Genomic DNA, 25,347 nt, shown 5'->3' with positions numbered 1-25,347 from the left:
GCTTTCCCACATTAACCCCGAAGGTGAACTTAAAAGAAGTTTACTGACAGGACAGAGGTGTTACTGTCAGGGAGCCGTCAGACACTTCACTTAACTTTGATATCCTTTCCTGCAGCAGTCCAACTTTTCTGGCACTTGAAATATTTTTTAACTGTAGCATTTGGCTGATGACAATTAATGCAATGACACAAGTTGTAGGTTTATTCAAATCGTTTCACATCCGTCACCTAGACATACCTCTATATTTCTGTAATGGCAGATGTTTCCAGATACCTTCAAAGAGGGAAAAGCTAAATGTTACCCTTTTTAGAGACTTGATGAGAACGTAAGCCGAGCATCTCCTGGCTTCATATTTGTTTTTCATATATAATAGTGGTCTACTTATTTCACTCGAAGAAAAGCACATTTCCCCAGATGTTAAACTATTCCTTTGTACCACAGACTGCCTTTCTGAAATCCAATCGATATCATTGATAGGTTTCACAGTACAAACAAGAGCAATACAATTAACACAAGTTGTGTTTTGAGGCATGATTTTTTAAAAGATGTTTAAGGAGAAAAGGGGCCAAATAATCTTTGAAACTTCCTTCAAACTTTTGGATATGTACAAACACAAACTCTCCATCTTCAAATCTCAGTATAAACAGGGGGAAAGCCAATGGTGAAATGTTCCCACCATATTGACGTAGGCTTTAAGAAGGCTCATCTGAAATCCTGTGTGTGTATGTGGAGTTGGATCTGAATACCAACTGCTCTTAGTGCGTTTTTACCATAGACTGTATATATATTCATATATTGTTACTACATCTAAGTAGTAGGGGGTCAGATGCACCTCACAATCCTATAAATAAACATCAGTAAATTAGCTTTTAGTTTGTAGCTGGTGGCGCTTCATTTATGATTGCACTCTTTTGAGATGTGTATATTTCTTTATTTTACGTTACTCAACTTCAAATGTATACCGAGCATCTAAGGTAAGAAAACATTTGGGATGAATATAGTTAGCAAGGAAAACAAAATACTCAATAAAAGAAAAATGTTTATTCCTGTCAATGGTTTGTACAATACTTGCAAAACTTCTTCCTAAAGGTCCCATGTCATGGCCATTTCTACTGATCATAATTCCATTGTTGAGGTCGACTAGAATAGATTTCAACTGTGCAATTTTCCAAAATCACATTGGTTTCTCATACAGCATCTCTGTATAGTACGTGTATTCACCAGGTATTCACTGTCTGTCCTAAACGGCTTGTTGGAGCTCCTGCCCCCCCCTCCTTGTGAGCTCAGTGTGCTCTGATTGGTCGGGACGTTGCGAGGCTCCTTGCTGCTCGCCGTTGCTGCGAACTGCTGCGAGGAGCGGACAGGTTTCCGGGTCGGCGATACAGCGAGACAGCGCAAAACTCATCCTGAGCTCACACAAACACTCTCAGCCGAAGTAAAAACAATAAGTGTGGCTGATATTGACTAATAAAAAAGGTTTATAACGCTGTGAGAATGGGTCTGCGGAGAGCATTTCTCCACCATCCCAACTCGTCTATTACCAGCGTTCAGGGAGCTCTACGCAAGTCAATGGGGACTCCCTGTTAGCTAGCCAAGGGATCCTGGTGGTGTGTGAGGTGCTCCGCTGATTGGTCCATTTGGGCCAATCCGGTCATTTGTTGTTGATTTGGGTGTTCACACGTCACAGAACCGAGGAAGCAAACAATGGAAAATGAGAAATCTCCAACGAGGCGTTTTGGGCAGCATGTAGTTAGAGCATGTAGTCCTGTGTTAGAGTTTTACTCGCTACAGGGTGTACTTTGAGGGTTTGTGACTCTGCAGACCGTTTACATGCATAAAAACCTTCATAACACATACGGGTAATAACTAGAAAAGCATGACATGGGCCCTTTAACAAGTACATTAGTTATTTACAAGACCAAATGTTACATGTACTGTATGGAGAGACTCATTCAAAGAAAAAGGTCTTCACATTAAATTAGATAACAGCTCTGTCTGATGTTTTTGTATGGACGCTTAATCACCAAATCAATATTTTTTTCTTGATGTAACTTCAGTAGGTTTAAAAAATATGTGGAAAATGATCAAGCCTCGGGCATTAAAAAAACAAAACGCTTGTAATGGTCGTAGTTTATTTTTCTTTGAATCGACTTGTTCAAGTCCTCCGAGAAAGACGAGCACATGCAAGCAAATAACAAGATGCCTTTTGTGAAGATGACAAGAAAACACGGAGAAAGTCTGAAACAAATCAAGTATTGGAACGACAGTCACGTCTCGGAGTCTTTGAGGCTGTGGGGGGGGCAGTCCTCAGACTCCTCACATATTCAGACAATGTGTTCACAGTGTGTTTCTACTTTTCCATACATATCCCACGCTGTGTGTTCTTGTAGCTGTCTCTCTCTCACCTGACAGACACTCTCTTTTTATGATCATGCTCTGCTGGTTTTATTCCCCCCGTGCCATGTTTCTGTCCTTATTCACTCTTCTCTTACACATGTCTCGTCTGACTATCATTTCCCAGGAAGCTTGCTCATCAGTCGTCCAAATCATTGTGTCTCCCCGGCCCCTCCCTGAGTATCAACACCGAGGACTCCCTCTTTCTGTCTCCTCGTCTTTCTCGCCTCTGATCTCAAACCAAAGTCAGTTGGCGCTCCGCATCTCTCCAGCTCTCAGCAGTGCAGGATCTTGATGAAGGCTTTGCGAAACTCGATGTTGAAGGTGGTGTAGATGACGGGGTTGACGGCGCTGTTGAGGTATCCCAGCCAGGTGACGGCGCTGTACAGCGAGGGCGAGATACAGCAGCTCCTGCAGTGCGCCTTCAGCACGTGGGTCAGGAAGAACGGCAGCCAGCAGATGATGAACACGCCTAGGAAACCGAGACAGGAAGTGGAGTAAAGGAGGAACACATTTTAGGGGAAATATTTAATGAAAAATCCTGCTAACTACTGGATTTTCATTTCATAGAAAAAACCATGAAACAATTCATAAATACCTGTCTACCAAGTGCATGTTTGTGAGTATATATATTGCATGTATACGTGTTTTATGAAGACTAGTGTACATAATAATGGTCTTATTGTACAGACAGAGACACACACACACACACACACACACACACACACACACACACACACACACACACACACACACACACACACACACACACACACACACACACACACACACACACACACACACACACACACACACACACACACACACACACACACACACACACACACACACACACACACACACACACACACACACACACACACACACACACACACCACGAGTGTACTGAGTGTGTGAGCAGCAGTGGTGAACCGTCAGAGAATACCCTGGAACACTCAGATAAAACAAACAAACAATTGAATTATATAAATACAATTTAAATAAAATGAATAAATGAGAATCGTATCTGTGTTGTTGATTTGTAATATTACAGTGTTACGTTGATTTGTTTGTCTTTCTCGGTCCATGCACTACGCATTTGAGTGGTTTTGTTTTAGAACAAGAATGCTCACCTAGCACGATAGCGAGCATCTGCGTGGCCTTCCGCTCCTTCTGCTGGGACAGCCTCCCCCTCACCCTCTCCTTGGTGATCCCCCATTTATCTCTGCCTCTGCTGCGCTCCCTCCACCCCTCACGGCCCCTCATGCCGTCCTCCAGGGTGGGGGGTCGAGGCATGAGGGCCGATCGGGTCACGGTGGAGGGAAGGACCGGGGCGGGTCCGACTGAGATGGCCAGGGAGATCCTGGCCCGGCCCGAGTGGGAGGAGGTTTGGGGAACGGGGGGAGGAGCCGGGCTCTGCTCCGTCTGAGGGAGGAACCGACCCGGCTCCACCTCCAGGGGGTGGACCATCGCCTCCTTCACCAGGGTCTGACACACAGAGAGGGAGGAGGGAGGGTGGTGAGGGAGGTAAGCACCGATAGAAGGTGTGGATGCTTGATGAAGATGGAACGAAGGAGATTGAATGGGACATTAGTCGATGTTAAAGGTTCCCTATGATACTGTTTTTCATCAATATATTATAGCTCTCAGATATATACAAAACATGTCTCTGAAGTGTTTGGCTGGAAACACCAAACAGATCATTGCAGCATTACCCATAATCCCCTCTGTTTCAGCCCTGTTCCAAAAGTGCTGATTCTCTGTCTGTTACTTTAGATGAAAATAAGGAGCCACTCCCCTCTGAGAGATAATTGGTTAAAAATAATAATAGTAATAATACATTTAATTTCAAAGCGCTTTTTCAGGTGCTCAAAGACGCTTTACAGTGGTTTGATAAAACATGATAAAATAGAATTAAAAAAAATAAAAAATAATAAATATTAAACAGCAACACAACATAATTCACAAATTAAAAGCCAGTCTGAAGAGGTGTGTTTTGGTCAGTGTTTTGAAAGCGGGCGGGTCGGTGCAGTCTCTGATGTGTTGTGGAAGGGAGTTCCAGAGGGTGGGGGCAGCGATGGAGAAGGCTCTGTCCCCCCAGGTTCGGAGCTTGGTTCGTGTGGGGATAGAGAGGAGGTTCGCTTCTAATGAACGAAGGCTGCGGGAAGGGGTGTAGTGGTGGATCAGATCAAAAAAGAACACAATGGTGCTCTAGGAGGAGATTCAGGTGATAAGGTGGGGGGGCGTTACCTTGGTTGGTGATTGGCTAATGGCTACACAAGCCAAAAGAATCGTTATGACATCATAAAGTGGCCAAAATCTGATCAGCTCATTTTCAGACAGGTTTTTATAGAAATGGAGCAGGAGAAAAAGAGAGAGAATCTTTTTTCCTGAAACTTTCAGAGTCTCTTTACACAGAGGGGACACATGTTGATGTAGAAGAGACATGAAAAAGTGGATTTTGCATAATAGGTGACCTTTAAAGGGAGAAGCAGGGATCAAGCAGAGCATCGCCAGAGAAACAACAGGCTGTATGAGAACATCTGAAAAGCGATGCTGAGACTCACCACTTTCTTGCGCTGGGGGCCTGCGGTGTCCGGCCTCAGGATCAGAGTGCACAACTTCACATCCTCTGGCTGAGTGCACTTGTTCTGAAAGAGAAGGAGGCAGAATATAAAATATATTCCTCAGAAAAGCCAAAATGTATGGCAGTGATACATGAACCAACCTTTTTGATAAGAGTAGCTCAATTTAGTTTAAGCCTTCGAGTACATTTAAGCAAAAGCATACATATAAATGTTTGCATCTGTAATAAGCTTGAATCAGTGAATATAATATAATATGCCGATATATTGATCATCTTCAAGTAGAATGTATGAAGCACATTCGCTGTTAAATGTTTGATTTTGTCCTTTTGTTTCCACTACTCAAATGATTGTGTTGGTTACTGACATTTAAAATATTTCACTGTGGAAATAACTCCTATTTTAGTTTGATATTGGAGACGCCCAAACAATAAAATGAAAACCCACAACATGTCAAACTGGATTTAAGAACTGCGTACAAAATAACACAGCAGACATCACGAAATCTGAATGGTGTTGAGAATCGAGTTGAAACATTTCCCTGTGTGTAAACATCGTACATCTTCAACAAAGGCCTGAAAGAAGCTCATACAGAATATCTGATGGAGAGCGTCAGAGGTTTTAAAATATGGATGATGGAAAAGCAAACAATTGATCGAAAGGAGGTTTGGAAACTTTTGAATTGATATTTCTTCACCGGAGAGTTATGGACTTGTTTTGGTGGTACAATCGATGTTGGTGCAGACCGGTGGGTCAAACTATCGATACCAATATTGGCTGGAAGAACACAAGTCTGTAAAATCTCATCATCCAAACACTTTTTTTCCAGTGTACGTGCAGACTTGTGTCTCTACCTTCCTGTGCCGCTGACTGTCTCCGGCCTCAGCACCCCCCCCCTGTGTGAGGAGGCCGTGTCTGCGCCGGGGGGCGGTGCGTCTGCCTCGCTTGCGCAGCACCACGCAGATCTGCACATACACCAGCAGCGTCACGATGAAGGGGACGTAGAAGGAGGCCACGGAGGAGTACACCACGAAGGCCGGGTCGGCAAAGCTGCACGAGGTGCCTTCTCTGCTGGCTGACGGAGGGAGGACAAAAGAGGGACATTTTATGAAAACATATTATTTCACTTTTTTTTTTATGTATTGCCAAATTGAAGCTTTTTTATTGTTTCAATTTGGAATATGATAAAGTCATTGTTGAGTAATGAGAAACACACTTATTCCTTTTTGCCCATCTATATATGAAAAGCTAGTCTTTTTTCCCAACATGTCTTGATGTGAACTACAAAAAAAGACAACCCAAAAGCTGAGATAATAGCAGTGGACAAAATAGCTCTATTTAGAAACTTTAAAAAAAAATGTATTTAGCCTTTATTTATACAGGTGTAAAATCTCATTGAGTTACAAGGTCTCAGTTTCAAGAGAGATCTGTTCAGTGGTAACACCACCACACGAAGTTACAGACAGACAGGACGCTAAACACAGAGGCAACACTCAAATACAACATCGTAAAAAAAGTAGTCAGATATAGCAGGTGCAAACACCCACAGACGATTTCTCCAGCTTTTTTTTAAATGAGTTTAAAATCCGTGATGGGTATCAAAGTGGTCAGCTTAAGTTCCTGCTGAAGTGTGTTCCAGGTTATTTGAGCTGTAAAACATATCAAACTTTATTCATCTGCAGATGGAGTTGTCATGACATTCTGGATTTGCCAAGTTTTTGTTCATTGAAAGTAAGAGATCTTTGGGCAACATGTTCCTCCTGCTGTTTCTGATTCCAAAAGCAAACTGTAAATACTTTACACCAGCATGGACGAGCAGTCCTTAAAACGCTAACAAAATATGGAAATGTAAACATCTGTACTTCCATTGAAAATAATCTGCTGGTAGAGACGGCTGCTAGATGGACCGTGCGGTGGATTGTTTTCTCAACACCTGAAATTCGGTTTATTATGAGAACATTTGCCATGTGGTTAATTGAATACAAACATTGTCGAAAAGTGCATTAGTTACACAATAAATAACACTCAAACAGTGTTCTGTAATCTATAGGCGACCTGTTACCGAGGTATGTGTTTTAATAATACAGAATCTTGCTGTGTCTTGACCCAGAGCTGATAAAAGTGATTCTGTGAACCCTCACAAATGTTCAGCTTGTTCTCAAGTGATCTTCTGTCAGTGCGAGCACATTCAGAGTCTCTCCTCGCGGCTCAGAAAGATTACCTTCACTCTCTATCCTTTTGTGAACAACAAATAACTCGAGGATTGTGTATGCTACCGACGTCGCCTGTCATTCCCTCGATGAGAACAACACAGGGGGAAATGATTGAATGCTCTGTTTGTGTGTTCTTTTAGAAACTGTGGATATAAATCTGATGACTCACTGATAGTAGGGACTGTTGACTGAGCAGACGCATGGGATCATTTTGAACCAGATCATCTTATCCTGCTCATCAAACTCAAGGACAGATGGATCGGGATAATGTAGGGTCTATTTGAGCATAAGGAAGTGTGTATGCTGCTCTTCTGAAAGTGAGTTAAATAACACCTTAGAGGACCATGAAGAAAACTGCAGTTAGGTAAACATCCCTTAACAGCTGTTGACTAAACCATGAAAGACCACTTCTCCAAAATTAAGATCAGCATCTTTCCTTTATGGGATTGTTGAATTGAAGGGACCTTTAAAGGGCCTGGCGGGGAGAAACTATCTAGTTTAACATAAGGGAAAATAAGAAAAATGTCCGCTATGCCACTCCGGGTTTCACCAAGCACTGAAGCTGGGGTCTAATAGAGCAGGTAGTATCTAAGTGCTTTGATAAAAGCTAGTCGATTCTCTAACTGCTAATGAAAGGTGCTTCAATGCTTCCTTTTCATATCTTCGTTTTAGAGTATAGAGAGCATAGAGTACATCGGAGCATCCCAATGCCATCCCACAACTCCATGAGGTAGCAACATTTAAGAGATGGACATCACTCACTATTCACCCGCAGCTTTAGCCTGTGCCGTGGGGGCGGAGCTATCAATATCTAACTAAGTGGCTTGGTGCTGCAACCTTTATGTCTGTGCTAGATCAAGGTGGTGTTGCCTATATGAATGCATCTTCTAAATGCTGTCTACCACGGGGCACTGGGATGTATTACAAACCTTAAGCACCATTGTTTCTGGTATGCTCGTGTTGGATGGTCTGCGCTGACCACCAGTAGACTATTGGCAAATCCGTATTTATAAGGCTATTCTTGGTCTTCTTTCACCTTATGTATGGATTTAAAGCCTTCAGAAAAGTATGGGAACTTATTGGCTTTGCTCCGAGGACTTGTTTTTACTAGCTGTTCCCCACTGAGCTGGGGAAAAGGGCGTTTAGTTACGCTGCTCCATTTGCTTGAATCCAGCTTCAATATGAGCTTAAACCCAGGGGGCTGGTCTCTCGTAACAGATTAGAAGTGCTTCTTAATGACCGAGAAGCAGGCCATTGTCTAGATGCACGAATATGACATCTCGGATTGTGACTTTAAAATGTTCTCTGTTTTAGTTTTTAATTTGTTAGGGTTAGTAATTTGTTGTCTGTAACTGTGCTGCTGCCTATCTTGGCCTATCTCTTGTATAATCGTTTTTTAATCTCAATGGGACTTCTCCTGGTTGAATAAATAAATGGGTGTCGAGTAGAGGGCAGGCATCAGATGAAGCTGTTACCTGTGTTGTTTAGTCCAAACAGCAAGGGGCAGGAGATTGCAAAAGAGAGGAACCAAACCACACCAATCATCACCGCCACCCTCCTCCTGGAGCTGTATCTGGTGTTGTAGAGCATCGGCATGGCCACTGCTGTGTATCTGCGATCACACACAGATTGGAAAAGCAGACAGAAAACATATTAGCAGGCCTCTCTCTCACTCAGTCACGGTGTCTGCATTTGAACTCCTTTTTCCATGGAGTGAACACACATCGATGCTTCTTCGGACTTTATTATCCCGTCGTCATGTTCACACATATTTGAAAGTAAACTCGAGCAGTAGAGAGAGAACGCAGACTAACAGATTGACAATTTTCCCCTCAGGTGCAAACGGTCACGGCCTGTTTCACTGCCACAAGTACACAACACACCTGCTACACGTCAAAATGAAGGAAGCGTCGTCTACTTTAAAGAGCCGGTTCGTGCAGTCCACTTAAGAGAACAGCTGTCTTTCTGAATAAGAGCAAAACACAGATTTACCCAGGACTCTAAACATGACACTAAGCTTTAAAATAGATGATTGTTTCAGGAAGTCTGTTCATATGTTTGGGCCTGACCTGACGAGACTGTGTGAACTTGAGATGTAAACATTTCTGGTGCAATATCAAACTGTTGCAGACTTACGTCCAAACTCAGAAGCTTCTTTTTGCAAGTTTCCAGCAGCGACGTTTTGCAGCTCGACAAAAACATGCCAGCATCGCAACAAAAAAATGTAATGACTTTTGCTTTTTTTGAGTTGGTTTCTTCATGGTTGAATGCACTCGTTTTGGATTAAGGCGTCAGCTAAATGAAATGTAATGTAAATGTATTAACCTCAGGCATGATTCTGATAGATTGGACCCTTTAGAACCAGTTCTCGGCGCCCAGCCCTACACACAGTCACATTCTCTTTCCCATTTCTGTCAAACCATACAGTATGAGAGCAATGAGAAATAATGACCTTATTTGGGTTGATGCTGATTATCTCCAGTCAGCCACGATTGGAGGACTCTGCGTATACAAAAAACTTTTGTTCTGTTGTGGATGTAAGCACTCTCACATCAACGTTGTCAGCACTTTAACCTTGTAGTAGCTGTTTTAAATTAAATAGCTCGGGCAGGAAGCCGATACAACTTTGTAACTGCGGTGTATATTTCCCCGTTCACGGCTTTGACAATGCAATTAGACGCTATCATCTGCTATTCCATCAAATGACTGGTCAATGGTCAATGTGTCATTTTGTAATTAGAGCGTCTGGTCACTTCCCGTTAGGCGTACAAAGGTGAAACACCAAACCATCAAACACAGTCTCCTTGATCCACTCTAATGGCTGGACAGAGGACATTGTAAAAGATGCAGAGAAGCCTGTAGCTTCCTGCTGAAGGACAAACAGATGATGACAGGGTGTGAGGTGACTGTCCAGCTGCAGGAAAGATTTATTTCCAAAGTACTTTCTGCAGCCCAAACTGCACCAATTAACATCAAGGTTAGGGGAGAGTACACAGTTAAGAAATCACTTATTGATTCCCTGTCATCTTTGATGTTTCCGTTCTCCTTCTGGATGGAATGAGAAGGGTCTTTTTCTCAACAAAGAAAGAGAGAAAGAGTTTGTTAGACGTTCAATGAATAATAAAACTAAAGAGTAATATGAGAGTAAAGTTATTTGAAGGATCCACCTGTCGATGCTGATGGCACAGAGGTTGAGGATGCTGGCCGTGCACATCATGACGTCCAGCGTGAGCAGGATGTCGCAGTGGATGAGACTGAAGCGCCACTCTCCCACCACCTTCAACAAAGCAGACATAAAGTGATATCAAATACACTACTTTAACTTCAATAGTTTTCAGCCTGGATGTAATTCCTTTACTGGTTTTGCCCTTGTGGAGCAGAGTTCATATTAACCAGGCTGAATCACTCACAGGTATTTCATATTTAATGATATTATTATATATTTCTTTACTTTAGGCCAGGGGTGTCAAACTCGAGGCCCGCGGGCCAAATCCGGCCCGTGACCTCATTTTATGTGGCCCACAAGAGCTTGCAAACAATATAGTACACAAAACAATTGGTGTAATTGTTGAATATTTGCTTTAAATTATTTGACTTCTGCTTTCAGACATTATTAGTTATTACCAGAACTGATAATAATCCAATGCAGAGCCAATCATGTAATATAATACATTATTTAATATATATTATATAAATGTATATTTATATAGTCTTAAAGTGACAACCGGCCCTTTGAGTGCAACCATAATGCTAATGTGGCCCGCGATGAAATTGAGTTTGACACCCCTGCTTTAGGCCATGATGAATTTATTTATGTAGTGAGCCAATTTACACAACACAAATTTAAAAGTTTTAATTTATCCCAACTTCACAATGGAAAGGTTATGTTTTTAGGGTTACCGTAACTACACTGTTGCCCATAAAGATTGTGTATGTGAAAAGGAATAAAAAGAGGAATGTGTCTTATTCCAATTTAACAGGCAACAGGGTATATGCAGTAATTAGTATTTTGCTAATACATTTTCATTGTCTGTGAGGAATTGTCTGAAATTGTCCACCTTGCATTTTCTGTCCGTGAGAAATGTTTTTAATTGCATTCACAGAAAAAGTCTTATATATATATATATATTATAATGAGGGCAGAAAGCAGCATTCTAATTGAGGGATTAAAATGTTTACAGACTGTTTATTATTAAGTTAAACTCTGTATGTGTTTCTGTAAAGCCAAAATAAATGTCTGTGAGAAACTGTTTATAATTCCCTAGACCTAATTAATCAATTAAAGTTTTATTTTTATTCTATCCTAGAGCCTAATTTAATCAGTGAATTATTCAGCAACGTTTTAATTTCACCGTTTGAGTCCTTTTTTTGTTGGTGCAGCAATACCAAACATTTTGCAAACCAATCTTCTAAATCAGATGACTTTCTGCTCTCCTTTGTTTCGTTGGAGAGTTAACCAATTATCTCTGGGATTTAGTCTGTTTGCCAGACGAAATGAGAAATCTGAATACGTCCCCTCAGGCTCTGGGAAAATGTGAGTTGCGCTGATGGTAGAAACTATAAAATCTGCATCAGGATCGGAGCATTGGAGGACGCAGCAGTTGAAGGCTCAGGGAAGATCGATGCTAATGATGACAGAAAGCTTTTGAAAATGTAATAGCAGAGTATAATTAAGTAGATGGCAATGGGATCATATTCCACATTCATATTCCTCTTAATCCCACCTTCACTCTTCCTGTGTGGTTTGTTCCAGAGCTCTCAGTCGATTGACAGACAATTCATCTGGAACTATTTTGCTTTTTACAAGATTCTTTGTCTAATGTGATAAACTTAACATGTTTTGGTCATACACAATAATCACTTTCATGACATGACCTTTTGATGGGCTTTTTCTACTATTCCCAAAGTCCTTGTATGACACCTTTGAACACAAGGCAATTCAAAGTTCTTTACAACAGAAATGTCAGTCTGGATTGCAGCAGGTTTCTGGTAGTTTGTTCACGATATTTGGAGCTTAATAACTGAACGCTGCTTCTCCATGTTTGGATCTGACTCTGGGGACAGAAAGCAGACCCGTCCCAGAAGACCTGAGAGATCAGGATGGTTCATTATGTAGCAGGAGATCAGAAATGTAAAGTAATTGATTTTAAAGCTACAACTAACATGTTTTGAAAGCTCTATAAGGACTCATCAATCAACTGAGACAATAGAAAATGTATCTACAATGAACATAATTATAAATACAGCCTTCATTCGTAACATAAACTTTGTTAAAGCTTCAATCTCCATTTCATTTCCATATCTTCTGCAATGGCTTTTAACCATGACGTTCCTTCAATTGTTCTCCATGTGTCGAAATCCACCCAATCCACAACATTTCTATCTCCAGTTAGTTCCCACTGCCTCAAGCTGAGGGTGTGTCAGAGGGTCATTGATCATACAGACACGCAATAAATCAATACCAGCACACAAAAGAGCGCACACACCTCCAGGTAGACCCCCCAGGGCATGACCAGCGTGGCCAGCAGCATGTCGGACACGGCCAGCGAGACGATGAGGTAGTTGGTGGTGGTCTGCAGAGCGCGCTCCCGCGACACCGCCATGCACACCAGCACGTTCCCGAACACCACGCAGAAGATCAGGAGCACCAGCAGCACGGCGTAGAAGTTATAGGGAGGAGAGGAGGCCGACGGGGACATGGTGCAGTTAGACGACGACAGCGAGGAGGAAGTGGAGAAGGGAATGGGGGAGTATGAAGGGTCGTGGGTGATAAAGTGGGAGACATTGTGCTCAAAGGAAGAGAGAGGGAAGGAGGGAGGGGAGGTTGACTCGTTGAGGGAAGTCATGGTGTGGCTCCAGTGGACATGCTCAGGCTGAAAGATTGATGACACAAACAGAGGAGGAGAAACGTTATGACCCTTTGAGGAGCCCATCGATACAGCGCTTCACAATCGATCCAACTCAAATTGTGAATCTGACATCAAGAGAGATCTATTCAAAATGTTAGTGGGGCACCAATCACTTCAGAGAGAGAGAGAATTCCACAGGGCACCTTACAAAGGACATCAAAAGGACTAAATATTGCCGATATATAAACAGTTTATGTTTCTGTGTCATCCCACATATGTGGCTCGTCAAAGATGGAATGAAAGATGCACAAACATTTAGAAAAATATATGATCTTAAGAAAATCAAATGAGTGACTTTTTCTCTTCTCCCAGGCTCTCCAGGGTAACTGGTTATTTGATATGTCTCTTGAACCGCTGATGGAGACGAGAGAGTTCGGACACATGACAAGAATAAATGGGTCCCTAGACAATAACCATCATGTGCGGTGCAGTTGAGGGAAGAAGAGTTTCAGACAGGCTGAGGGGAGAATGGCCGACGGAAATAAAAGAGGTGGACGGGTGGTGGTGGGGTGCCAGAGAGTGGTGAACGATCGGGATGTTTGGAGACGGGCTGTGATGTCATCAAAGCGCCTCAATGCCCTCAGGCTACGGGAGTGACCCGACCTGACCTGATACGTTTCACACATTAAGCAGTGCGAGTGACGGTCTTTAAATCTTACAAACGCTGTGGGCTTGTTGTAAAAAGCTTTCACAGCTCTATAAAAATGTTTCATTCACGCCGTATTCAATACATTTAAAAGCTAAAAGGTTGTATTTATCATTTGAAAAGCTTTCAGTGAGTCGAAAACATGCACATATTGCCTTATTTTCAGAAATGCAACGACATGATGAAGACATGACTTTGCCTCATGAACATATTTTGCTCTCCCACCTGGGGCTGTTCTTTTTGTAGATACAACAACAGCCTCTCATTAAGTGTTGCAGAATGCCGCTTGTTAAATGTACTCTTAAGGCTGATGTCTGTGTAATTTAAAAGCACCCTGTGGTCCCAACTTGGTGTTTTCGAAATTGAAGCTATAACATATTTACGCTACATAGATGGTGTTTCGTCAAAATCCAAACATGTTGAAATATCCACAGAAAATATGAAATATTTACACAATTATTCACTGTAAAAAACTAAATAGTTCTCTAGATCTCTATGTGGTCTTTTCAGCCACTTGTGCTGATGAGGTCATTTTAAGGAAGTAACTTAAATCATTTATTTTTCTAAATAAAAACAGTTTGAATACCGATTAAACCTCAAACTAAAGCTTTGAAGAACAAAGTGATGTTAGGGTTTGCTCTCTTGTAAACAAACAAAAGTTCATCTGAACACATTGTTTGTGTCTAAGATGAATAACAACTTTGCACATCATTCTACATTTTAAAAACACATGCCAACAATTGTCCTATTGCCAGTCACAGTACTGCAACCTCCAACTCCCTGCAGCCCGGAAAATACTCCCATGATGTTTCCTTGCGAGCGGTCTTCACAGATTATAACTCTTAATACGTTTCTGCCACCATGAGTCGATCATGCGTGAAACTAGAAGAAATGTAATTTTTTAGTCCCTGGAGCACTAAACAAACAAAATGGCACCCACTCTTAATAACAATTCTCAACACCGTCACTAGGGGTCAAAAGTGTACCTTTCACCTGTGTCCTTTTATGAATCTATTCCAGCTTTTACTCATCGCTGTGGTTTTTTTCATTCATTATTTATTCATTGACTGCTGTCTGTGCACCATATTCTCCCTCTGGGTCATTAGAGACCAATCCTTTAATATACATAATAGAATCATTGGTTCAATTCAATTTGTGTTCATTCGGGTGAGCTCAGGAAACAACAGTTCTCCTGACTAATAGAAAAGCAGAGTGTTAATCAACATTTTGGAGGGAATTGGCAGCAAACATTTGGACCATCGAATATAGATTATTTTACATAAAGCTGTTTGAAAACATTTTTTAAAATATATTTTGAAACTATTTTTCTTGACCATGAAACTCTTCTATCCATAACTAACGTCAGCTCCAAGGTCAGCCTCTGTTCTGCATAAAGGTCCAAACTACAGATATTTAACAGCGATGTTTGAAATGTAAAAGAACGGGAAGAGCGTGATACTCATACGAATGTTTCAAACTAAAATATCATTTTAGATCTATTCCAAAACAGATTTCTAAGAGAATTGTTTTTAATGAGACATATGGCATGCAGATAACCACATTTATTCTCTCCTTTAGTTTGATCTAAAGCCAAAGAGTGAGGATGCTCTGCGAAGGAGTACAGCATCCTTCAGACAACCTGACGCTGTCTAAAAGATATAGACCTATAAAAGAAAGCGGCATTTGTTGGTTTGCAACGTCGCCGCGTCTAGCTGATAAATATTGTTCAAGATAAAACACAGAAACATCTTAGTCCAATGTGATTTATGAGATCATCTAGTGAAAAGGGTCAACACTCACCATTAGTAACCAGCTATTGAGTTGCAGAGGAGACATGAAGAGGATATACGAGTTCTTCCCCTCTCTTATCCCTCTATCTCGATGCTCCGACTCCAACAACCAGCATGCAAAAAGCTGAACGCAATATTTATCACTTACAAGAAGTTGTCTACTGACTTGGAGTATCTTCTCCTGAAAGAACTTATCTCTCAGTCCCAAGGCAATGAGAATATTCAGTGAGAATCTCACCCTGCCAGCACCCCGACTCACAGTGTCGGGGCACCTTTCTTTCTCTGTCCCTGACCTGGGATCTGCGAACACATGTCCAAGATGAGCTAAGAATAAATTTAAAAAAAAAAGAATAGTTAGCCCATCCCAACCCGTAGCGCTTCGACCTCTGACACTATCGCTTTCAGCACATTTATTGATTTCACACAGCTGGATATTGATTTGATTCAGTGAAAGGCTTAAACAGAAAATATTATAGAGGTCAGTCCAATCGCATCAGGAGGCAGCAGCGTGTGACTGATATGGGGGGGGGGTGTTCATCTGAAGAAGCTCGTTTCAAGCCAAGAACGCAATTCTGGGTCTGCTAAAGTGCCTTCAGTAAATGATGGGTTGGGGCTTAAAGGCTCGAATAACAAATAAAACAACTGGAAAGCACTCAGAGTTGGAAAAGTGTGAAAGGCCTGCATCATACTGTACTGTAGAATGTATTATTTAATTGATGGAAAACATCTAATGAACTTTATTCTTGATCTGCAGAATCTAAAGAACCACAGATAACATAGATGTCATGGTGGTGATTCATGACAAAATACCAGAAGTGTTTCATTACAAAAATATGCAGCAAAAGGAACTAAATCATTCGTCAATTTGCAGAAATCAGCGACCTTTCGATAATGGATTTTCCGTTAGAGTTGTTGTTCAAGCAGCTCTGTTTGTCTCAAATTGTAGATGACATATTGTTTTTTTAACACTAACGTAACAAGTGATAATGGGGGTTATTGTTAGTTGCACCCCCACACTGAATCACTTGTTTTTCAAGCAGTGCTTTTGCCCAAATGATATTCAAATGTAAAACGTATTCATGATATATCATTCCCAAAAACAACCAGGCTTTCAAACTAACAGCAAACGTATCAAATATATTATTCCTGGCATCAAAACAAATCGACTTCCTGCCAGCCATGTTTGTGGAGTTGAACTCAACAGCTTATCTCGCCTCAGTTTCCTTCTTAAATTGGATAAAAGACGTGATGAGTACTGTGGCATGCTTTGCCAAGAGCAGTTCATGTGTTTTTCTCCCTTTAATTAAATAATGTCAAACAAACTAAAAATAACAGACGGGTACAATGAAAGAGCTGAGAGAGAGAGAGAGAGAGAGAGAGAGAGAGAGAGAAAGAGAGAGACATAGACAGAGAAAGAGAGAGAGAGAGAGAGAGAGAGAGAGAGAGAGAGAGAGAGAGAGAGAGAGAGAGAGAGAGAGAGAGAGAGAGAGAGGACTGCTGTTTATTCTCTAATGTGTTTCATGATTGTACGTTGTAGAGAGCCCCCCCTTTACAGAAAGATGTTATTTTCCATGTAGAACTGTTTTGTAAAGATACCATGCTCTAACCCAGGGGTCTGCAACCTTTTTGACCAAAAGAGCCATTTTGCTCCTTTTTCCCAAACATTTTTTTGTCTGGAGCCGCAAAACATATTTCATAGTTTGATAGCTAATAAAGTTGTATTTATTGTTATATCAGACAAAAACTACATTTTTTTGGCATTTATTAGGCTATTTATTACATTATATAAAACTGTTAACCTCTAATAAGAAACAAAGAACTCCTATAAGGAGAATTACAAATAATACACAGGCCTTCTTTAAAATAAATTAAACACAGCACTTGAGGAGTCATCTGCACATTCGAAGGGAAAAAAAATATTATTAAAATGGGCCCACTTTGAAATAAATAAAACATATAGCTGCACCCTAAAACGAGTTAAAGGTAGGGTAGGTAGAATGGAGAAACCAGCTCGAGTGCGCTAGAATTTGAAAATACACAACCGGAACAAATATGCCTCTTCCTTCAGACTTTCTCACAGAGTCCCTCCTCCAACACACACGAACGCGCACATGACCAATGAGGGCACGAGATAAGTTTGTGCACAGATGGAAGGCTGACAGGCAGGTAGGCCATCCAATCATTTTAGCCCGGCCGGCTAAAATGATTGGTCGTGCTTTTTACAGCGCTACGGCTTCCACAGATTAATCTGTTTATGTATTTATTGTCAAAGCATTTAATATATTCATTGCTATCGGGACGTTAAGAGCATTCCATGGAATATAAAAAAAACTGTTTTCTGAAATAAATTACATACCCCATTGAATTATGACTGAAGATCGTCAGCTGTCTTCCTCTCCCGTGTTGTTCCTCGACACGTAAAGGCTGCAGCACCTTTGACAACTTCTCTCCACATATCAAACATACCGGTAAACCAGCATCGTTTGCTGTGAAAGCATATAACTCTGTCCGCACAGAATTAAATCCTGTGTTTCTCCGGTACTTTTCTTTGATTTATCCATAGTTCGCTCATCGAGCCGGGGGTCAGGTTATTCGCCTCCAAGAAAAGGCGCTCGCGCGGGACCGTAGCAGGATGTGACGCATATTTTAGTTGACCTAATTAAAACCGTTTTGTTTTTTATTTATGTGTCACAGTATCACCTCAAAATACAAGATACGAAACATTTTCAACCATGCAACAAAATATAAATAGTCCTACAAACACTTTTATTTTATTTCCTTCTTATTTTTGTCTAAACTCAAGGGAGCCAGAGCAGAGGGCTTAAAGGGCCGCATGCGGCCCGAGGGCCGCGGGTTGCCGACCCCTGCTCTAACCAATTGACAACAAATGGTAAAGAAAAATGCATCCGAGCAACATTTCAAAAGTAATTGAAGATATATATTTGACAACAGTTAAATTATATCAGTTAAAAATAATAATATTTAAAAATGGTGTGCAGACCTACATAGGTTCCTGTTTAGGTTTCAAGTGCACAATCAAGCCTGTTGTAATGAAGTGTAATTAGGAAGCAATGTGTCCTCTTTTTCAAACTTTACAATATAAAGTCTATAGGAGCTATGTCCTGACAAATGATGGTATTATAATACCGAAGCGTACCATTGGCAGAGGGCCAAAGAAAGGAACAAATTAATCAAATATGTTGTGCCTAATTGCACTGTTGTGGTTTAATAAGGATCAATAAATAAATGAAAAAGTCGCCGGGCACTTTTGGGAATAATGATTCCTTTCTCATCTATCATGCTAGAGTGGGGACGTCGCCTAAATGGGACTTTGAATCATTTATTTCTTCTTTTTTCTGGAAAAAAACAATTTTCGAACATATAATACATTTGGAGTATGGTGATTACAGTGAATGGCTGCAATGTCGTTCTTGCAACAAAACTGGAACTAAAGACGGAAACGAGTTCAAGGAGTGAAGAAGAAGCAGAGCAGCTGTTAGTGATGGTCAGAGCAGGCAACACATCAAGGCACCAGTGAACGTCTTTGAAGTGAAAGGTTGATGCTCAGACTGAAAAGGTCTCATAGCCACAATAATGGCCAAAGAACAAAAACAACCCAAGGCAGTAGTGGTAAAGAAAACGATAAAAAACAAAATACCCTTCGAGCGAGCCTCATGTCTGAAAAAAAAATCTTTCTTGCTTTGAGAGACATGTATATTTTAAGATAATGTTAAGAATAATGATTTCTCCCAATGAATTCATTTTAAAATGACCTTGGTTACGCTTTTCTCATCTTTTATCGAAAAAGCTGCCGTTGTTTCGGTGAGATGTGTTTGCAAATTACTGCAGCACGTCCTTTAAAATTCATTAACTCTTTTGAAGGACAACATAACAACACATTGAGGGAAGTGCAAAGGCTCAAATTCAGACTTATCCTCCTTTATAATTGATTTACTTTACGCTCGTCGTCTTCATGATATTACCCGAACCTTAAAGTCCCCCTCCCCTCACAAAAATGTGATTTGCTTATTGTTGCTTGACGTCGATGTCTAACTTTCACTGTGTTACGTTTGACATATAAAGACTGTTTTCACATTCATATGAAAAAGGTTTCTCTGTGCTAAAAATGTTGTCTTAAAAATGTCTCGAGGATATCTTCAGCTTCTTCTAGTTTTCCTAAAAATCGTCTTGAGTCAGCATTAAGGTATCCGTCCACACGGCAGCGTTGCGTGCTTCCGTCGATGCTTTTCAAGCATCGACGGAAACGCCAGCCAATCAAATCATATGCCAGTACAAGCGCTAGTCAATCAAACCGCGTGCTTGTGTGTCCAGGGCGGGAGATTAATGTGTGGTTGTTGGTCACACGCCAGACACGCCCACCACAACAACAACAACAACAACAACAACAACAGAGCTTTAATGTGAAACTCTATCAAATCAATCCCATTTAGTCTGATTGCCTAAAACCGTACTTTTGAATTAACATATGTTTCACTTACTCCCCAAAACGCATGGTTAAGGAAAAGAACATTTTGAGTAATGCAGAGGATAAGGGATGCTCCGAAGCACGGCCATGTCAACCAATATTCTCTTTAATGAGCCTTATGTTTAAATGTAATTGTACAAAATGACAAAACCTTCCAGTAATGTGATGGAAAGTCAGATGATGGTGGCTGGGTTGGAAACTTCTCCAATTATTTTCAGTAAGAATGAAGCGTTGTGCTCCTGAAAGCTAACCTTAATCGTATAGTTCAAGTTTCCCAATCCAACCAAACTTATTGAAACTCAATTTATACAGAAGGAACGGCTAAGAAAGCTGCACATTATCCTGCTTACTACGCAGCTACGTACTAAATAAACCAGCGACTTGACCCGTAATATTGATTTCAGATTCATTTTATTGATTTAAAAAGGAAGGTTTTGCTTCAGCTCAGAAAAAACGGTCTGTTCTGCAGCAGCGAGCCTTTAAATGACGGCGGCACTGATCGAGGTTTTCCATCCAATAGGGCTGTCCCGAATACCATTTTTCGGGCTCCGGATATTCGGTAGTAATCAGTAGCGAATATTAATATAATATATTTTTTTTCCAAAAGGTTTCATAACACGCTCGGAATCCGAGACACCTGACAACACGCTTCTAAGCAGAAGCGCAGAAAGAGCATACTATTACGATTTATATGTATTTATTGTCTCAGTACTTGCAAACATTAAAACTAAATGTGTCCTCTGCATTTAACCCAGCCGCAGTGCAGCGCCCGGGGACCAAATCTCATATCCATAGCGACACTGGCGGTTCTACGGGGTGGCACAGGGTGGCAGCTGCCACCTCAGAAAAAGGCCTTGCCACCCCAGCTGCCACCCCAGTTGGCATCTTGGTTTTGAAAGAAAAGCTGTGGCACTTCAATGTACGCGACAATTCAAAGTGCTTTGCAAAACAAATTAAAATACTTTTTAGGAATGCATACAGTAAAAACACATATATAATGGCATTTTACAAAAGGCATTACAAAGCAAAGATAATAAAATAATACAAATAAACACCACAGGTATACAATACATGTTTAAAAGGCATACTGTAGTGCGAATATGAGCCGCTCAATTAAAAGCAGTGGTAAAGAGATATGTTTTCAGTCTCGATTTAAAAATAGTAAGCGTTTCTGCATGATTTGGATAGTTTGTTCCAGATTGTCGGGGCATAATAGCTAAATGCTGCCTCTCCATGTTTTTTTTTTCCTCCCGGAACCGATAGCAGACCCGTCCCAGAAGACCTGAAGCACCTTGATGGCTCGTAATTATGTAGAAGTTCAACAATACTTTGGTCCAAAAACCATGTAATGATTTAAAAACTAGCAATAGTACTTTAAAATCAATTATTTGGCCGACTGGAAGCCAATGTAAAGACTTCAGAACCGGACTGATGTGATCCACTCTTTTAATGTTAGTGAGGACCATTGACTGTATATTAGTATATTAGTGAGGACACGTGCAGCAGCGCTCTGAATCAGCTGCAGCTTTCTGATGTAAAAAAGTCAGCCCTGTGAATACACTATTGCAGTAGTCGAGTCTACTAAAGATGAAAGCATGGACAAGCATTTCTAAGTCCTGTTGTGACATTAGTTTTTCAATCCCCGATATGTTCTTCAGGCTGTACTCAGCATTGAATCAAAATGCACCTCAGCTTTACATCTTAATCAGTTAGTGAGGCGTTTTGCTGAACAAGATGGTAATCGCCACATTCAGCTGTTATAGGCATGCCAACTTGATGCTCTGCTCACGGATGACTCGATGAGCATAAAAAACTGTTAAGATGATGACCTTACAGTACGTGTGTAAATATATTTTTTTCTTTCTGGGGTCTGCCCCCAAAAAACAGTTTTAAGTCCTAAGAAAGTCAAATAAGACGTAAAACTTCACTGCCCAGCCAAACAAAAGTAACCACTTTGATTTAACTAGGCCAGTAGGTAAGGGCTTTACACTGGATAATAACTGCAGCGATGTATGTTTTTGCTGAATACACGTTTTTTAACCCTAACTGATGCAGTTAGTCACTTCTTTAATGTTTGTTCTTTCTGATGTAAAGTCAAGGTTGTAAGTGTTTGCAATGAAGTTGTGGGGCGCTGAACTGTACTATCTACTATCTACTATTGCATCTGTTATCTCTATCTTTCTTGTCTCCGTTATCGGTTTTTGGAACTGTAGGGTCTGCTGTATTGTTGAGGATGTTGATGGCTGGGATGCGTGGGGATGCACCTATGGACACAAGTTATTATTAGGCTGAGCTACTCAACTTTATGCCAATAATTGGCTTAGCCCCAGATGTTCCCACATTACTAAAATAAAATTGAAAAACTAATATAAAAAAACAATTCGGTTGCTTGCTTGCAACTATTTTCCAAGCAAAGTAAGTGCACGTTTTTATCATGTGTAACGTTACTGTTTAAACTGCGGATAAAGCAGCTTCATCATGGCAACTTGACAACAGCTAAGCTAAGCTAGGCTACTACTTACAGCATCCAGGTGACTTTTCAGAGTTGTTGTGCCACCGTGGTAGGCCAGTTTCTTATCGCATATTTGGCACATATTCTTCTTACCGTCTTCCAATTTAAAATGGTCCCCCACAGCTGAAGTCTTCGGCATTTTGTGGGTGAAACGAGGTGAAGCGAGGTGAAGCATGCCGTTTGCGTTTGTGACTGTGAGTGAACGCGATGTCAGGAGCACAGGCTGAGATTGTATATATTTCCGCATTTTAACAGTGCAATTCAAAAGTATAAATATATAGTATAAGAATATCTCAATTCACCTTTATTAATAGCATACATTTAGAAAAAATAAATAAAAAAACGAATATCCGAATAATGACATTGAAACCCGAATAGTTGGCCAACGAACGAATATTCGAATAGTCTAATATTCGGGTACAGCCCTACCATCCAATAACTGTCCAAGTCTCTTCACATTTTCTTTTCCATTAACCAATCTTTTAAACACTGCCTGAGCCAACACTGTTTTCCCGTTAATGTTTACTTCCTGTCCGTCTTCTGTTGACTTCTCTGGGGTCCAGCGCTCTGCTCTTTACCTTCTCTTGCGTCCTTTTTATTCCCTTTATTGGGGATATTTGAGCAATTGTGAATCCAAAGTTTTGTGCTTTTCGAAATATAAAGTTATATGGAAAGTACCCTTTGATCAGAGCTTCCTCCATAGCAGTGGTATGCCAGCAAAAAATAGCAGACTACTGGAATGTCCAAATTGACCAATCACAATCAATGAATATTCAACTAAGCTGTGTAATATGAAATTCATTTTTAATGTGTTAAATTAAAGGACCCCGCCCACAGTATTTCATCTGCTTTTCAGAGCTCATTTTTTAAAGGTGAGCAACATGGTTTTACCTGAACAAAAGAGAACAAAGTGAGCCACAGCCCAGATCTTTTCTGAGCTACAGAAAGTAATTACAGCTGCTTTGCTGATGCTACTCCTTTGATGCTGCCGGTCACTAGAACCTTCATTTGGTTTTCACAGATTCACATTCATTATGAAAGGAGCAACGTCTCATTTGAGTGTGAGAGGAGACGTAACGTTGCTCAGGAATTCACAAAGGGAAACACAGTCGATCTCAGAAAATCAATGCAGTTAGAGAAGCAAGTTTATATTCTAATTATTCAGAATAAACCAGATGAGGTGATGTGTTTTTGACTTAAAACAAAAATGAAACATAAAAGCTATGTAATTACAAACATATACTCCTACTCATTTTGAATTAAAGAAATCTTAAAATACTCATTCTGTATATCAACACTTATTGTCACTGCAGTAGTTATTTATCTTGATCTTGTTTTGCTCTTCACGTTATGACCTCTGTCTTCAGACAAATGATGGAACTGTCAATTAACCCATCTCAACTTCATCTGTCAACACTATGCCTCAGGCTGGGCCTCTGGTCCGTCATCCATTATTCTGTCACACACGTTTAAAAATGCATGTATGGTCTAACAGGAACAACTTTAATAACCATGTTGTGCACTCCTGGCCAAAACGTAATAGATTCAGTCAATTAAAGGTGGGGTATGTCATTTTGGAGAAACCAGGTCGAGTGCGCTGGAATGTGAAAATACACAGCCGGAACAAATCTGCCACTTCCTTACAGAGCCTCTCCTCACATACAAATGCGCACATGACCAATGAGGGCACGAGATAAGTTTGTGCACAGATGGAAGGCTGACAGGCAGGTAGGCTCAGATGATTGGTCGTGCTTTTTACAGCGCCACGGCTTCCACAGATGACATTTTTTTATGGATTTTTTGTCAAAGCACTTCAGATATTCATTGCTATCGGGATGTTAAGAGCATTCCATGGAATATAACAAAAAGTGTATCTCGAGCCGGTTTCTCAAACTTACATACCCTACCTTTAAACACAATATGGTGCAAAAACATAAATCCTAAACTACACTAAAAAAAACCTGAAACGTTGACTTTAATTAAATGTATAATGTCAACATAATACAGTCGGTGAAACCTGAGATAATACATTTAATTAAAGTCAACGTTTCAGTTTTTGCAGTGTATGACGCTGGATTAAATATTGATGTCATGTGTTGTGTTTTATTAATAAAAAAAGTAATATTAGTTTATTTCCTGTAATATTTCTAATCTCTTTTTATGTTATCACACTTCAGTACCATATCCTAGTTTGTTCATTATGAGCGGACCTCTCCGTCCTTTAAGTCGTGTTGTCTGATGCCCTTTCTCCCCTTATTCGAGCAAGCCTTCATTGGTCCATCTTTTTCTCTTATCTCCTCCTCCCCCAGTCTAATCTCCTGTTTCTCCTCCTCCGTAGCTCCTCCGGAGACTCTTGACAGGTCTATTACATCCTTGGCCTCATCTGACCCCCAACTAACTTGAACAAATAAATAACACAAGACTCCTACAAATGTTACCCCCGCTCCACTCAGGCTGGCCAGCAAAACATCTTTAATTTCTTTTTACTGAGCGCCAGGAATGAGTCGCGGCCTCTGGGAATGATGTGGATGTTCGGCTGCGGTATAATCAGCTCTCTGCAGAGTTTGGGCGAGAAATTATTCAGTTGTCTCACACTTCTCAACCCTCGTTTCTACTCTCTATCACTCCCAGAGCTCCTTATGTTCCCGTTTTCACCCGTTTTTAACAAGCAGCCAGTGACTTTTTCAAGAGAAATCAAATTGCAGGGCCAAGTTACACAAGATAGGGAATACACAAGTTTGTTTTTATTTTTGCCCAAAAAATGCCAATGCACCTCTATCACTCAAGCAATGAACGACAGTAACGTCTTCGT

General features: G+C 40.7%; 1 protein-coding gene across 1 annotated transcript; it reads right to left on the bottom strand.

The window, feature by feature from the left end:
- Positions 1-1,021: 1,021 nt before the first annotated feature.
- drd2l (dopamine receptor D2 like) lies at positions 1,022-13,141 on the bottom strand. Its single transcript, XM_079692107.1, has 7 exons — positions 12,679-13,141; positions 10,360-10,469; positions 8,668-8,804; positions 5,834-6,054; positions 4,962-5,045; positions 3,528-3,882; positions 1,022-2,866 (listed from the first exon to the last, which is right to left on the bottom strand). The coding sequence occupies exons 1-7, from the start codon at positions 13,123-13,125 to the stop codon at positions 2,670-2,672; spliced, it is 1,551 nt and encodes a 516-aa protein (XP_079548233.1). The 5' UTR covers positions 13,126-13,141; the 3' UTR covers positions 1,022-2,669.
- Positions 13,142-25,347: the final 12,206 nt, after the last annotated feature.

Source organism: Notothenia rossii (genome assembly GCF_949606895.1).
Source record: "Notothenia rossii genome assembly, chromosome: 7".
NCBI lineage: Eukaryota > Metazoa > Chordata > Actinopteri > Perciformes > Nototheniidae > Notothenia > Notothenia rossii.
The sequence above is the reverse complement of the archived record's forward strand: the minus strand, read 5'-3'. Positions and strand labels throughout refer to the sequence as shown.

Coding starts and splice junctions, on each gene's coding strand:
- drd2l (XM_079692107.1), bottom strand. CDS start 13,125: ATGGGCTCCTCAAAGGGTCATAACGTTTCTCCTCCTCTGTTTGTGTCA. Junction 5,046..5,833: donor ACAGTCAGCGGCACAGGAAG/GTAGAGACACAA, acceptor CTTCTCTTTCAG/AACAAGTGCACTCAGCCAGA. Junction 2,867..3,527: donor GATGCTCGCTATCGTGCTAG/GTGAGCATTCTT, acceptor TCGGTTTCCTAG/GCGTGTTCATCATCTGCTGG.